The 15795-nt window shown below is 40.5% G+C and overlaps 1 protein-coding gene across 1 annotated transcript; it reads left to right on the top strand.

The window, feature by feature from the left end:
• The first annotated feature begins 1772 nt into the window (after positions 1–1772).
• Positions 1773–14593, top strand: LOC115360446 (aminopeptidase N-like). Its single transcript, XM_030053366.1, has 21 exons — positions 1773–2073; positions 3310–3616; positions 4132–4274; positions 4457–4593; positions 5643–5769; positions 6660–6814; positions 7032–7145; positions 7346–7489; positions 7721–7786; positions 8755–8820; positions 8952–9124; positions 9607–9683; positions 9909–10042; positions 10201–10256; positions 11166–11313; positions 11438–11529; positions 11688–11798; positions 12375–12542; positions 13106–13246; positions 13911–13992; positions 14438–14593. Exons 1-21 carry the CDS (start codon positions 1773–1775, stop codon positions 14591–14593), a joined length of 2898 nt encoding a protein of 965 aa, XP_029909226.1.
• Positions 14594–15795: the final 1202 nt, after the last annotated feature.

Here is a 15795-nt window from a genome sequence, read left to right on the forward strand (position 1 = left end):
GCCACAATAAAATAAAACCATGCAAAAACCACCTCGCCTCACTGAGAATTATTTGAACCCTGGTGCACTTATTCCTTTAATTCTGTTCATTTGGATCAGCGAGAACTGTGGCATTCAATGAGATGGACTGAAAACGTATGCTGTGCCAACAAGAGGAATTAATGCCAAAAATGCAAGTGTTTATGGGTAAGGATGCTGACACCTGATAGCCAGCAGCTCCTCGTGCTTTGCAAGGCTAGCATTAGAAAATGAACGGACGACAAGCCACAGTCTGGACTGAAGCTCGTACCGAGCTGTTTTTTCATCTGTAACTAGTACAAACCCCAGGGATGGTAAATTAACTTGAGAGGTAGGTATGTATATATATATAGCCTGCATATATTCTTTAAATTACTGACTTAGGGTCCTTTTTAATTCAGACCAGTTGGAGCCAGGTGATATTTAAAGGGTGTCTCGATATTTTGCAGTTAGTTGTGATTCTTATACCCACTGAGCAATGCCAAGACAGGGGGAATGGAAACGAGGAATTTTGAGGTAAGTGAAGGACAAGGGGAGAAATGTGAAAAGTACTGTGTGAATATGGATGTGAAAAATAAAAGAGCAAAAATTTCAAAGTGTCAGTAGAAGAACAGTGAAGCTGTACACTGAAGTTGTGCAGCAGGGTGAGGGGATTCAAGCGGTCATTGGTTCACTCAGTATCCACCTGCAGTGATTTTATATTAAAAAAAAAAAAAAGGGCTCGGCCTTAATGATTGATTGTAAAAACAATGCCTTCTCAGTGATGAAGAGGAAGATCAGGGTGAGGGCAGGCAGGCTGACCCTCGACTGGAAGGTTTAATGGCTACAAACGGATCTCATCTTTCACAACTCACTTCCCCTCCCACACTCGGTGATTACACTTTACAGCTTCACATCCATAAAATGGCATTCATAAACTGGCAGGAACATTGAAAACTGCCTCTCTGTTAAAGTTTAACCAATCAAGGATGGTGCGAGAGAGAAATTTGACAGATGGGGACTGAAGGGGATGGCGGTGATGCAGACATATGAGCAGTGAAACAAGATGAAATGATAAACTTTATCTCTTCTCTTACTTCAAGTAGTGCCAATGTGTTAGAGAAACTGGAACAAATCTGAGTATAAGTTCAGAAGAAAACTTTTGATGAATTGTGGAATAAGACTATAACTGTATCTGTCATTATCCTTGAAAACTGAAAGTTTTATTTTATTTTATTTTGCAGTTTCCCCTGAGCTTCTGCCCTTTTGCCCTTTACCCCATGTTCTCTTGACATTTGGTGACTGTGCAGTTTCTGAGTGCAGAGGGTAAACTTGTCATGAAACGAACATAATACGATGTAAAAAAACAGACAGATTTACACGAGCATTGCTTTTGCAAAGACTTACAACTTCTGTTTCTCAGTATCTCTCCATGCACCAAAACATAAGTGGATTAAGGATGAACTCATGGCAAAGTGATTAGTCCTGAATTCCCTGAATTACACCTATTGCACACATACATTAACTTTGAGGGTTTTTTTTTTTGTTTTTTTTTGTGGCATTTCAGAGTAAAATGTTCCATAGCACTGTGCCAAAATGGCTGCTCAATGGTCACTGTTACATCACTTTCACTGCTGTTCACTAGATCCATATTTAGAGTGAGGCAGTTAATGTGTCACTCAGCTCTGTAAATGGGAGGGGAGACTCTTGCCATGGCCAGATAAATAAGTTTACCTGTTCCCTCATACCCACTCTCAGGCTGACAGGCAGACGACATGGGGGAGAAAGGTTTCTACATCAGTAAACCCGTTGGGGTGGTGGCCATAATCCTGGGCGTGGGAGCTTTGGCCACCATCATCGCTTTGTCTGTCGTTTATGACCAGGAGAAGTCTAAAAATAACGAAGTCTCACCAACAAATGGGGGAACAACATCCAACCCCATAACGACCCCGACCCCGTCCAATGAACCCTGGGACAAATACCGGCTGCCGACGAGCCTGGTACCGGATCAATATCATGTCACCCTGTGGCCGCGACTCACTCGAAATGAGACAACTGGACTATACATCTTTACAGGTAAGACCTTAGGATGTGGATGGGACAGGGGTCTAGATGAAGGGCAACAGGATGCCGCTATAGACCCTTAAGATGCCCCAGTCTGAGTCCAGATTGGTTCATAATAGGATTTTGGGAAGGTTGAAATTAAAGAACTTTAAGGAACTCTTTGTGAAGATGATCAGATTTCTCTTTTTTCTTTCCCTTATTTCCTCTTAAGTGGCTTGAAACTTAGAAAAAAGTGAAATGTTAAAATCCAGCGTGCAACTTTTTATGGAGCATTACAACAAATATAAAATATCTAAATGTCTTGTGCATCGTTTCATACATTTAATACACATCATTTCGCTGTAATTCAGCAGGACATATTTAGTATCTTTGGAAATCTTGAAATCACTACTAAAATTTACAGTTTCCAAGTTCTATGGGTTTGAACAAAGCTCAGCAGCACAGTAATGATTAACCCATCAATTGAACTGGCAGTGCCAAGGAGGTCCAAGTTAGAAACCACAGAAAAAAAGATTTTTGTCTGTGTCATCGGGGATAAGAATATGTGGATGGATAAATTCACAAGGAGCCTCTTAATGTGAACTGTGTGGATGTAGTACTCTTTATGAGCAGGAAGAGAAAAAGGGGATGGATATAAGCCAATACAAGCTTTAAAAAGCAGTATTGCATTGATCCGGAAAAGCATTTTCCATATTTGGCTGATTATGAAATTTTGTATTTTTGTAAAGTGTGTCATTAGTACAACTATCCATTTAGCAACAGAAAAAAACTAACATGATCTTGTTTTTTTCTTTTTAAAAACTCTTCATTATTTTAAAACAGGCCTGTATGAAAAGCCAAACCTGTTTTATGAGTGGGGATATAACAGATAGCAGGATCAAAAAAGCAGAAGTATTTTGTTTAAATTCAAATCTCTATTTTTCCTACCTTTTATGGCAGGTGACAGATGCTGTTTCATCATGCTAACATGTCACAAACGCATAGGGGGTCCCAGTTCCAAAAAAGCTGATATTTTTCATCATTTTTTTGCACTGACATTGTGCTTTTGCAACCCTGTCAAACTTTTTCTTCAGCAAAATGAGTTGATTTATGAACTCCATCCGGGAGTTCCAGCTCATGTATCCTCTTGTCAAAAGTGGGAACAATCTTGCAGTCCAGTCAACAATTGGCAGACAACTTCCTCTTCCTCCTCTTTAATTTCTTGATCATGCCTTTCTGATAACTGAGTGTTCTTCCACGTTGTTTTAGGTAAGTCCACTGTGGAGTTTGTGTGTGCTGAGGAGACTGACCTGATCCTGATCCACTCCAACAAGCTCAACTACACCACCCTTGAGAACGGACACTCTGCAAGACTCACCTCGGCTGGCGGCGGAGTCGCGGCTCCCTCCATCAAGCACTCCTGGCTGAAGATCGAGACTCAATACCTGGTCATACAACTGGACGGAAAACTGGTGAAGGACCAAAGATACCACCTCTACACTGAATTTACTGGAGAACTGGCCGATGACCTGGGAGGCTTCTACAGGAGTGAATACACAGAGAATGGAGTTGACAAGTATGTTCATTTGATGTCAGATAAGATCATGAGACCTGATTGCACTGCAAGGAGTAGCTAAGTGTTCATAAATGGCTTTTAACAAAAGGCAAGTGTCAAAAAGAAGTCGCTGAACTGTCAAATCAAGAAATATCAACTTCAATCCTGCAGGGCAACATGGCTTGGATGTGAGAAAACAAAGTAAAGACTTTCACTTCCGCCTTTCTAAAAAATATTGCTTACCGTTAATAATAATTATTACTGATAAAGCAAATTCAGGACCCAAGCCTTTTCCCTTCTTTGCATTCTTTCATGTTCATAATTTTCCTAAAATGTTCTATACCAAACTATCAGTCTAGGATTGTCCACAGGGTCTAAATCAGAAAACAGAGAGCTGACACATTGTTTTTAGTAACAGGAGAAAGTAAAATTACAATCTTAACTGTCTCTGGCCTTAGAGATGCCATTTCAAAACTGAAATTCATTCCTTTTTGAATGGCACGGGAAGTGAACACTGAGCCTGTGCTTCCTCTCAGGGTTGTTGCCACCACCCAGATGCAGCCGACTGATGCCAGAAAGGCTTTCCCCTGTTTTGACGAACCAGCCATGAAAGCCGTTTTCTACATCACCCTCATCCACCAACATGGAACCATAGCCTTGTCCAACGGCATGGAGAACAGTAAGTCATTTCCAAGTCCTCAAACGGCTGCCGTTTTATCAGGAGACACTAATGACCACAAACGTTTAGCAGATGTTCACCCACAAAGATTGTGAACAGAACTGTAGTGAATGGGAGGACTGAAGAAATACTGAAATACTCTACTAATACTAACATCTGATATTTTTTTTTCTGTTCCTCAGAAACAGAAAATGCAGTCATGGAAGGCCAGAATGTGCTGGTCACGGCTTTTGCGCCAACCAAGAAAATGTCCACGTACCTGTTGGCGTTCATCGTCAGTGATTTTGGCTTTGTCAGCGAAATCACTGAAGGACTTTTGGTAAAAGTCTACCCTTTAAGGGACTTTGTCCACACTTCATAGGTGCAGTTTTCAGGCCTCCAGGAAATGTATCTACACATTTGTCATCAGTGACGTAAATACCAGTTCCTATACAACTTTGAGGTGTGGCAGCCATGTTGGAAGTCTTCAGTTCTTGGGCAGCAGTGACTGTGAACTGCCTGCATTTCTCATTTTTGCCTGGAAAATTGTCATTTCATCTCTGACACGTCAGATCAATTTTGTGTTTGATTGGTTTGCCCACTAGCTACTGTACCTGTTTGATGCTAACATAAACACTACTGGCTTGTACACTGATTGTTAGCTGGTAGCTAAGATTCTTTGAGCAATTTTACCCACTGAATTTAGACTATGACCAGAATCATTCTGGCTTGCTGTTGAGCCACAACAATACCAAGTTAGCCAGCTACACCGTCCATTTATTTATCTAATCTGTTTTCTTAATTCAAGGATGAAAACAAAAGTATTAAGAGGAGGAGATTCACTTTAACTCCAAGTGTATGCGATCCTCATGCATGACTACCAACTTGGCTTGGCAGTTTTTTTTTTGTTTGTTTGTTATTTTTGTCTGTTTTTAATTTCATGATTGCATTCAGCTTACACAAAAAAGCACAATAAATTTTCTTTGCTTTATATATTGAAACATTAGCTACTTTAGAATGACAAATTATTTTGAAGGAATGAGGAAAACTTTTTTTCACTTCTGTGAAAATTGATCTGTGTTATTTGATCTGGAAATCAGAGACAAATCAGAGACAAATGACATTATCTGAGGCCTATTAATCTCCACAATGAAGCCAGACGTTATAAGAAATTAAGAAAAAGCATTATATAATGCCATAATTCACAATGTTTACAGATGATCTTCATTTATACTTTAGTCCTTGTTAATTAAATGTAGCACTTCAGAGCAATTAAAGTGTTTCAAGTCTTACAAACTGCAAACATCATTCATCCAGTTGGCTTTTCACCTCATCTGAGACTCTTACGTTCTGTGTGTTTTGTGGTGTGCATGTGTGTTGTGGCTCCAGATCCGTATCTATGCTCGGAAGAACGCCATTGCTGCCAACCAGGGAGAATACGCCCTCAACGTCACCGGGCCCATCCTCAAGTTCTTTGAGGATTATTACAATGCCAGTTACCCTCTACCCAAATCAGGTAAGCTCATCACAACCTGCATGATGTAGTGTGTGAGTGTGGTTCAAAGGCAGATCCAGGAGAAGAAGCTTTCCTCTGAGTTCAGGGGGCAGAAATAACCTCATATAATATGACATGAGGAACACAGACAACAGAATAGCCACCATTATTTATCTCGATTCATAATTATATTCTACAGTCTTTAATGTCTGCAGAATATAATTGTGTATATTACACACTTGTAACCATGTAAAAGTAACAGTGGTTTGTAAAAAGCACCTACTAATATAGCTCTGCTGCCCATTTTGCATCACATATAAAATGCAATGTAGTCTATATTTAATCCATGTGCAAAAAACGGAACCATTTTCTATGTCTTGAGGCTGGCTTTATTAGTGTTTTTTATGTCATTTGCAGTTTAGTCTTGTTTGTTCAGGTGTCCACTATTACATCCACATTAAAGTATATCATCACACAATTTAAGGGGAAATTGGCTTGTATTTAGTTAATTATTATTCTCATTAATTAAAAGAATTAACTGGCTTTGAAATTCATCAAAATTTGTCTTTTCAAATTTATTGATAATTTTATCTTTATATCAGATGTAGTACATGCCATTTAAGTATGTCTGTTAGCTCTATTATGAAGTTGTTTTGTTTAGCATGACTCCTCTGTGAGGTTCCTTTGTCCGGCAGAGATTTGTGGGACGATATGAAAATTTCATCTCAGCTTATCTCAGCTAAAATAATTCTGATTACTGATATTATCCTGATAATCAGCAAAATCTTAATCCTCCTCTTAACTGCCTCTCAATCAAATCACCGAACAGATATCGTATTATTGTCACACATAATAAACATGAGTTGACTGGTTCAGGCTATTATTAAAAATGAATCTACTTCCCTACGCAGATCAGATTGCTCTTCCAGACTTTAATGCTGGAGCCATGGAGAACTGGGGTCTGATCACGTACAGAGAAACAGCCCTGCTTTACGACACCGAGTTCTCCTCCAACTCCAACAAGGAGAGGATCGCTTCCATCATTTCTCATGAACTGGCTCACATGGTGGGTTTAGAAAATGGCCTCAGCATCCCTTGCCTGAACTCGATGGCAGTGTGTGTATTAAATGATGCAAAACTGAAAGAGATGGTTCCTTTTGATTTTTAAATGACTTTGGATCTCTGCGAGGGAGGAGCCCATAAGGAGCAGTTTAAGGTTATACCTCGCTGCTCTTTGGGAAGTCGTTTTTGCTTTTGTATGTGATGTCTGCTGTCCTTTTCAGTGGTTTGGTAACCTGGTGACTCTCAGGTGGTGGAACGACTTGTGGCTGAATGAGGGCTTTGCCTCCTATGTTGAGTACCTGGGAGCAGACTATGCCGAACCCTCATGGAACGTGGTAAGAAGTTTGTTTTTGAGATTTTGAGGGATGATCATTGTCATTGTCATCATTGTTATTGATTTGTTAGGACTGATCTGTACAAAGTATGGCCTTGGGTGCCCATTTGATCCTTCACACAATCCAACCTCTTCTCAGAAAAAGGTTTTGATTAACATTCTATCACAACTTATACATGTAATTTCCTTTGCTTACACCAGAAAGACCTCATTGTGCTCAGTGACGTCCACCGGGTGTTTGCAGTCGATGCCCTGGCCTCATCTCACCCTCTGTCCTCAAACGTCGATGACATCCAGAAACCAGCACAGATTAGCGAACTGTTTGATGCCATCTCATACAGCAAGGTAGCTTTCTATAAAAACATATTCAGGTCTAAGCGGTGGTTACCTTTACCCATCTCTGATCACTACCTCTCTGCCCAGGTTGCACAGTAAATTTCTCTCCCATGGGTATGAGTTTAATAAACATGATTTTTTGTAATTTCCCTTTCATTGATGTTTCATAAGTTTGTAGATTCACAAAAAAAAAAAACACCTTTTTTTTCTGAACACCTCATTTTCTGTCCCACACTTCAGGGAGCGTCGGTCCTTAGGATGCTGTCTGACTTCCTCACTGAAGACGTCTTCAAAAAGGGACTCAGTGTGAGTAAAGTCATAGTACAGAAAAAAAAAAAAGCCGTTTTCTATATCATTATCACTTTTGGATTTTGTCAGTGTATTCTTTTCATTAATTTCACAGTTGTCATATTGAATAATGATGCCACACGACACACACTCACGATCATGGTGTGTAGGGCTGTCTCCCGAGCCATTTGACAGTTTTGCCTGACATGTTATTTAACAAATTTATGTTCCTCCAATTAATATAATTGCTGCAGAGTAAAAAGCTCCAAACCCCTTAATGACTATGTTTTAATGCTCCTGGTGATCTGCACAAGGCCTAGCTGAGCTCCACAACATGCAACCTCATGTGAACACGACAAGAGTAACCTAACCAGCCTCACTGACATGGGTTTAAATTTCCATGCCTTTGAAGGACACTGGTTAACCTGAAAATCTGTTTCAACAAGCAAATTTTAGTCAACTACATTTGGCCTCTGAAAATCATGAAAATATGACAATTTAGTCACACTGTCCCTTGTTAGATTGTCCCTTGTTAAATTCATTGTTAGAATCTGATTAAACTGGTTAAAAATGGCATCGTGTTTGTGACTTTTACCGCCCTCTGCTGGTGACCAGAATCAGTCCATCCCAAAGGTATATTTCCTTGAACTGGGAATGAGAAGATCATACTGGCAATATTGCAAGAGGAGGATGGGCAGTTTCTGTATAGAGTTCGTTTTTACAGAGATGAATGTTTGAGCATGTGCTATGTAAAACTAAAGGTTGATTACAGAAAGGACTGTTTCGCCTTGGCTGACAAAGAAAAAAAACAAACAAACAAAAAACAAAAACATCTTCCTTATCATCATCACCCAATTCTAAAGGCTCCTCATTTCAAAGCAATTTTACATAATGCATCTTTAATGTGATACCTCGTTCAGACATACAAAAAGCAGAAACACATTTAGCCTATAATAACTTCAAATTCATGTCTTTCTGGCCTTCAGACGTACCTGAATAAATTTGCCTATGGGAACACTGTTTACACAGACCTTTGGGATCATCTCCAAGAGGTAACTTTTCTTCTTTATTGGCCGTTGCACGTTAACATAAATCATTTATCTGAAGGATTCCCAGTGCATGCCATGGCTGCAGCCTCCACCGTGAGTTGTTCGACTGTTTTCTCCCTGTCTGTCTTCCACAGGCTGCCGTCGCCAACAGCGTCGCGCTTCCAGGAACAGTCCACACCATCATGAACCGCTGGGTGCTGCAGATGGGCTTTCCTGTGGTTACCATAGATACCACCACGGGGGCCATACATCAGAAGCACTTTCTGCTGGACCCAGAGTCCAATGTTACTGTGCCGTCTGAATTCAAGTACATATTTCTTCTACCTTTAGCTGTTTTTGTTTTGCTTTTCATATTATCGCTGTTACTACTGCTAGCGCTCATAACGACAGCAGTGAAACATACTGAGACAAAGACACTAAAATAACTAGAAAAAAAGCACTCTGCCAACACTAAGCCGTTGTCAAGATATGCCAGTTGTTGGATGTGTTGGATATTCACCAAATCTTCACCCCACTACCGCACCCCCTTTTTGGCCAATCGGTGTGAAAAGCTAACCTGCGCTTTCTTGCCATATAGCCAACCTGTCCATAAAGTTTCATGATATTCCATGAATCTGTTTGAAAGTTACATGAGGAAACTACATTGGCATAGGTAAAAAATTAAGTACTAAGTAAAGGGTCTGAATACTTATGTTAATGTAATATTTCATTTTGAGCCTATGCTATACCTAATGTTCAAGATGTAAGGTATCTTCTTCTTTTCTCTACTATACTTCCGTTTTCCCACAGCTATGAGTGGATCGTCCCAATCAGGTGGATGAAGACTGGAAACCCACAAGCACAAAAATGGCTGGTGAAAAAGACAGGTAGGGTATAGAAACAGCCGTTTGTACCTCAGTTTATGGCAAGGTAACAGGCAAAGATAAAGCTGGGCTTAGATTTAGTGTAGGGCCTTTTTGTTAATGCAAAAGCAGGATCACTGGAGACTTTGATCCTCAGTTGTAACATCATATCCAAAGAGGTTTCTCGCTCCTGTGGGCTCGACTGATGACTGACTCAGATCTCCTTTTTGTTTGTCGTCGGATGTTCAGATACATTTGTGGATATGAAGACATCGGGGGCTGACTGGGTGCTCGCCAATCTTAACGTTTCGGGTTACTACAGAGTCAACTACGATCAGGGCAACTGGGATAAACTCCTCGATGTCCTGAACAACAGTCACCAGGTGAGACACAAGCTGTGTGACATGATTATTATAAGAAGCTTTTGGGGTAAATTTTCAGTCAACATGGTCAGCTGTGTTCTTGCAATTATTTTGCATGAGTTCTTGATAGTTGTTGCTTGGTATTAATAGGGATTTTAATTATTTATTTATTTATCTAGCTCATTCCAGTGATCAACAGAGCTCAGCTGGTGGATGACGCCTTCAACCTGGCCAGGTAAAATGTGCTGGCGCTAAATGATGATGATGTCGATAATGATGCATTTCTGTCTCTGTCTCTGGTGGCAGGACTGAAAGGCCAATGAAATAAAATCCCTTCAGACATGTTTATTACCTTCAGTAAAGACAAAGATGCAAGGGGAGCGGGATGGAGGACAAGAAACAACAGATTTGATGGGAAATGTGGTCTTAATGTTCAGATACACTGGTACAATAGCAATAACAAGTTATAACAATTATTTTTACACTGATATATAAATGTTTAGAAATTATACATGTAGCTGCATTAAAGGATGTGCTTTTGAGTGCTGAATGGCCCATTTATTGCCATTCACCCCACATTTTACATGGCAGCAAAAACCATTTTGCAAATCATGCGGTTGCACCAAAGATTTCACAACATATAATCAAAATCCCTCCATTTGCAAATATTAATTTTGAAACACCCACCTTATAATGTTCTGCTCCTGCAGGTAAACCTCAAAACTGATAACTGGCTGTGTAAAGCAAAAGCTTCCCCTGGGACTATTTTCCTTGGTGGAGGGAGCGTTTCACTCTGCCCCAATTTCAAGTCACCAAAACACAACAGTGCTGCTGCTTTTAGGAAAACTAATGTGGGCGACTTTATTCTGGTGATGAAATACTGGTGTGAAAAAGTCTGAAGTCTCTGAAAGTTCATTTTTACATTGAAGTGGAGAAAAGGGAGTCAAAATGATATCATAGTTCTAAAATATGACTGCTTGCTTTGGGAAAAGATTAGCAGAAATCTGAAGTACTACATTGTGGATATTACACTATACGTACAAAATCACTGGTGTAGTCCTTTATAGAAACAGTAGAGAAGAGGAAGCATACTTACACGGTAAGCAAAAATCGAATCATTTTCATAATCTTGTGTTTCTAACAGAGCCAAAATCATCAAGACGGTGCTCGCTCTAGACACAACCAAGTACCTGAGCAAGGACATGGAGTACATGCCCTGGGAGTCCGCCCTGGACAACCTGGACTATTTCTCCCTCATGTTTGACCGCAGTGAGGTTTACGGTCCCATGCAGGTCGGCCTGTTCTGAGCACATAATGGGGAAAAATTAAACAAAAAAAAAAACAAAAAAAAAAAATTAAGCAATTATTCTAACTCTATATGCCATATTTACTCATCCCTCTGTTTCTCTTCTTCAGGCATATCTCAAGAAACAAGTAACCCCAGTTTTTAACTATTACAAGGAAATCACTGGAAACTGGACTAAAGTCCCTGATGGGCACATGGAACAGTAAGCACAGAAAACATAACTACTTTCTCTCCGTTATCCCTCCTTTTGTCTGCCTTCCTCTTGTCCTATTAATAGTCTTATTCCTTCTCCTCCTTTCCTAATCATACTCTTCCATGTCATCTTCCCTTCCTCCCAACCCTCCCTCCTCCTCCACCCAGGTATAACCAGGTGAATGCTATCAGCCTGGCTTGCCGTACGGGCATGGAGGAATGCCAAACTCTGATCAAGACATGGTTCAGTGCATGGATGTCCAACCCTGAAACCAATCCGTGAGTGAATCCACCTGGCTGCCTTAGTTAGTCACCAGACAGAATTAACTGAGATTCAGGTCCTTTTCACACATGCATTTTTTGGCCCTAAAAGCCCTGGATTCACTGAGGATTTAAGTTAGCCTCAATTTACACTTGCACTTATTAACCCAGGGCTAACAGTTAGTCCTGGATTAAGGATTCACACTTGAAAATCAAAGCCCAGGGTTAATTTCTTGCAGAACAGTTTTAATTTGATAACAACTGAACCAGAGGAGAAACAGGATTGAGGTTGTTCCTCCTCTGACAAACAGCAGCAATCTAAAGTTAGACCTGCTTCTGTGGAGGTTTAATTTCATCTTATCATCATTCTTTGATCTGGAGGTCAGATCATTTAAATCGAGACCAAGATAAAACCAGTACTGTTTCAATAAAAGACCCAGAAAGTGAATTAAAGTTATAGTTTAAAGGGTATTTTAGTCTACAGCTGGGCTTAATCCCTGTCTGAGAAACCCCCCTACTGTCTCCTAAGCAACTCCAGACTGCTAAAGTTGTGTCTTTAGTGTACTGAATCTAAAAGACACCGTCTTCCTGCAGGATCCACCCCAACCTGCGTTCCACTGTGTACTGCAATGCCATCGCAGCAGGGGGCGACAAAGAGTGGGACTTTGCTTGGAAGCAGTTTAAGAACGCTGCCATCGCCATTGAAGCCGACAAACTTCGCTCTGCCCTTGCCTGCACGAAGCAACCCTGGCTCCTCAACAGGTCTGCCCACATCCACCTTCATCACCAACGGCTCACAAAACAAATCGCATTAAAGGTGTTAGCTGCTATTATTATGTGACTGTGAAATCTGTTATGATAAGACATTACAAAATGAACTAGAAGAGTGCACTGAGTAGAGTGTAGATGTGTTATCTCACCTCGGTGTGCAAATCTGGACAGTCCAGAGCTATTCCAAAAGACCAGAGCTGAAAAGTGTCATTATCTCGCCTTGTGTGCGTGTATCTGTCCACAGCTTGCATACTATCGGGCCTATCAGCCTAATATTTATTGTGCACAGTTTCAACTGTGTGATCATGGACCTCTCATGGTTGAGGTGATTCAAACACCTGTTTGGAGACCACACCTGAGTACTAACTCCTCAGCTGGTTTCCTAAGCCCGGGCATCGGACAAGGGGAGATACAGGGGAGATGCAGAGGCACTAAATGTCTTCCCAAAACTGTCCCCTCTCTGTTGATTAAGGAGGTCGCTCTAGTCCTCATTGTGCAGCAAGTACAGGAACACACACGTAACATGTCCATTGTCCTGTCTGTGCCCTATCCAGGTACCTGGAGTACACTCTAGATCCAAATATGATCCGTAAGCAGGATGCCACCTCCACCATTGTGTACATTGCCCAAAACGTGGTTGGTCAGTCTCTGGCTTGGGACTTTGTGAGAGCACGCTGGTCATACATCTTCACTCAGTGAGTACAGCACAACGCTTGTCATCTACTAATGTCACTGCTGGCCAATCAACACAATGAATGACGTGATTTTCACAGGCTGGACTTCATTATAGTCACCTAATAAAAGATGTGCTGAGATTGTTATTGCGTTATTGTCTGATAAGGCTATTATGTGTAACATTATCACGCAATAGCAGATAGGCTGTTTTACAGTGTAGTTCATCAGCGGTGTCAGCCTGCGTGGACTGAGCATGCTCAGAGCAATTCAAAGACCACCTTCGCCAACCTTTGCTCCCAACTCCTAATAAAACATCCTCTCTGCATTATTGGCGGTGTGCAGCTTCACTACATGACGCTGCGGTACTTATTTAAAGGTGCACTGCACAAAACTGAAAAATCTCAAGTGACAAAAACATGTAAAACAAACAAACAAACAAAAAATCCCATATAAATACTTCAGTAGAGGTGTTATATGGTTTTTTTTTTTTTATCTCTGAAAAGAAGGTAAATTGTGTTGTTTGGTTGGTTTAAGTCCCGAGAGAAAATATAGTACCGATGAACTTTACAGTGAAAAGAAAGGTTGTTTTTAAACCACGGGACTGTGAAAAACATCAGTATCAGTTTCATCTGTGCAGAAAAGTGACATTGTTGAGTGATGTCTTGGCCTCGTTGTTTGTCAAAGGTACGGCGGTGGATCCTTCTCCTTCTCTAACCTTGTCAACGGAGTCACCGAGAGGTTTTCGACTGAATTTGAGCTACAACAGGTGAGCGGATTTAGAGACTTTTGCTCTCACCCAGCATCAAACAAATCGCTGTTGTCATGTGAAAATCTTGTGACTGCAAATAACCAAGCTTTTTCACAACCCATCAGATAAATCGAAAAAAAAAGTCAGGTCGTCACGCTATAATGATCCTCATGGTATGCAGGTCAAAAAAACAAAAAAACAAGTAGATTCAACCATTGAATTACAAGTGGCCAAAAATGGGGAAAAAACAGTCCTCACGTCAATCTACCCTCAGCAATTTTACATTTTAGCTGTATGTCAGAGAAGCTGGGTGGTGGTGGGAGCTCATTCCAATTGAATACTTATTCGTTCTTTTGAGGTGTAGTTGTTCTCACAACGCCAAAGAAATCAATTGAAAAAAGGAGAATTCACACAAATTGCTCCGTATGTGGCTGGTAAATTCTGCTTTTACTTGCCCTGACAGCTAAAGCAGTTCAAGGCAGACAACGCTGAGGTGGGTTTCGGCTCGGGGACGCTGGCCGTGGAGCAGTCCATCGAGAGAACCATCGCCAACATCAAATGGATCTCAGAGAACGAGAAGGAAATTCTGGATTGGTTCACAGCGGAGGCCAAACCCTAAGGAGGCGGTCCCATCAGCTCCGTGTTGAAGTCACACTCCATTTGTTTCATTTGTTTTATTCTGGGCAAATTAAATCCAGTTCCAACGTACATGTTCTGCTTGACAGAGATGTACACAGAAGCGCTGACAGGAGACTCTGTGTTAAGCTGTGTCTGTGGCAGCAGTGGCAATAACAGCTGAAAAAGAAACAGTAATCAAAATGTATTTTTTTTTTCACTGTATTTTTATATTTCATGGGTAAATAACTGAAATAATTTAATATCACAATACAAAATAGTTTATAAGACATTCTAGCCTTTATTTATTGTTCAGATTCTCCAAAAACTTTGTTTTCTGGGTATGATGGCTGTCTGCTGTGAAAGAACAGCTCTCTCTCTCTCTCTCTCTCTCTCACTCTTTTTTTTCCCCAAGTCAGCCTGAACCAGCAGCAGCCTTGACCTGCCTTGACCTCATGTTTTTAATGACCAAAATTCTTAAATGAATAAGAGTCACTGGATGGAACTTACAGGGCCAGTTAAGGTGCTACTCAACATAAGAAAATATCCCTATTATGAATGTTTGCCTGCACTGAAAACCAAGAGTAAATGGTGTAGTATGTATAGCATGCCTTGGTATTCCAGATAAAGCTTTACACATCTCATATCTTTCCATAATCAAGATAAAAGCTTATGTATGGTATTGTAAACAAGATATGCTGTTAACAAGCATTACCCTAAGAAATGCTCAAATTTTCCATGTTAACTGCATATTAGTGATAAATCACATGTGTGCAGGCTTGAATGGAAAAATCTCAGGCGCAGGGTGAAGGGCGCTTTGGGCAGGAACTCTGGATGTCTCAACTTTACTCTTTTGTTTTTTTAGCAACCGCACCCTTTTTTTATACAATTGTTATGCCAATACTGTGAAGATAGATCTGTAGATATTTAAATGCTGTAAATTTACACAGAGGTGATTTATGATACATTTGAATTTAATCTTGTAAAAGCAATAAACACGTTTGTGGTGGATCCTTTTGTTGTGCTTCATGTCTGCACCCTGTCCCGTGACAGTACGGTGAATTCCCGTCAGACCTGCTGTGGATGTTATTTCTCATGATTTTTTCACCTAAGAACATCATCTTTGGCCGTCTGAATAGTGCCATAAAACATTATTGTGGATAATTCATCACTCTTATCTTCTGAGCTAATGGTTACCCACCTTTT

Source organism: Myripristis murdjan, chromosome 6 (assembly GCF_902150065.1).
Source record: "Myripristis murdjan chromosome 6, fMyrMur1.1, whole genome shotgun sequence".
NCBI lineage: Eukaryota > Metazoa > Chordata > Actinopteri > Holocentriformes > Holocentridae > Myripristis > Myripristis murdjan.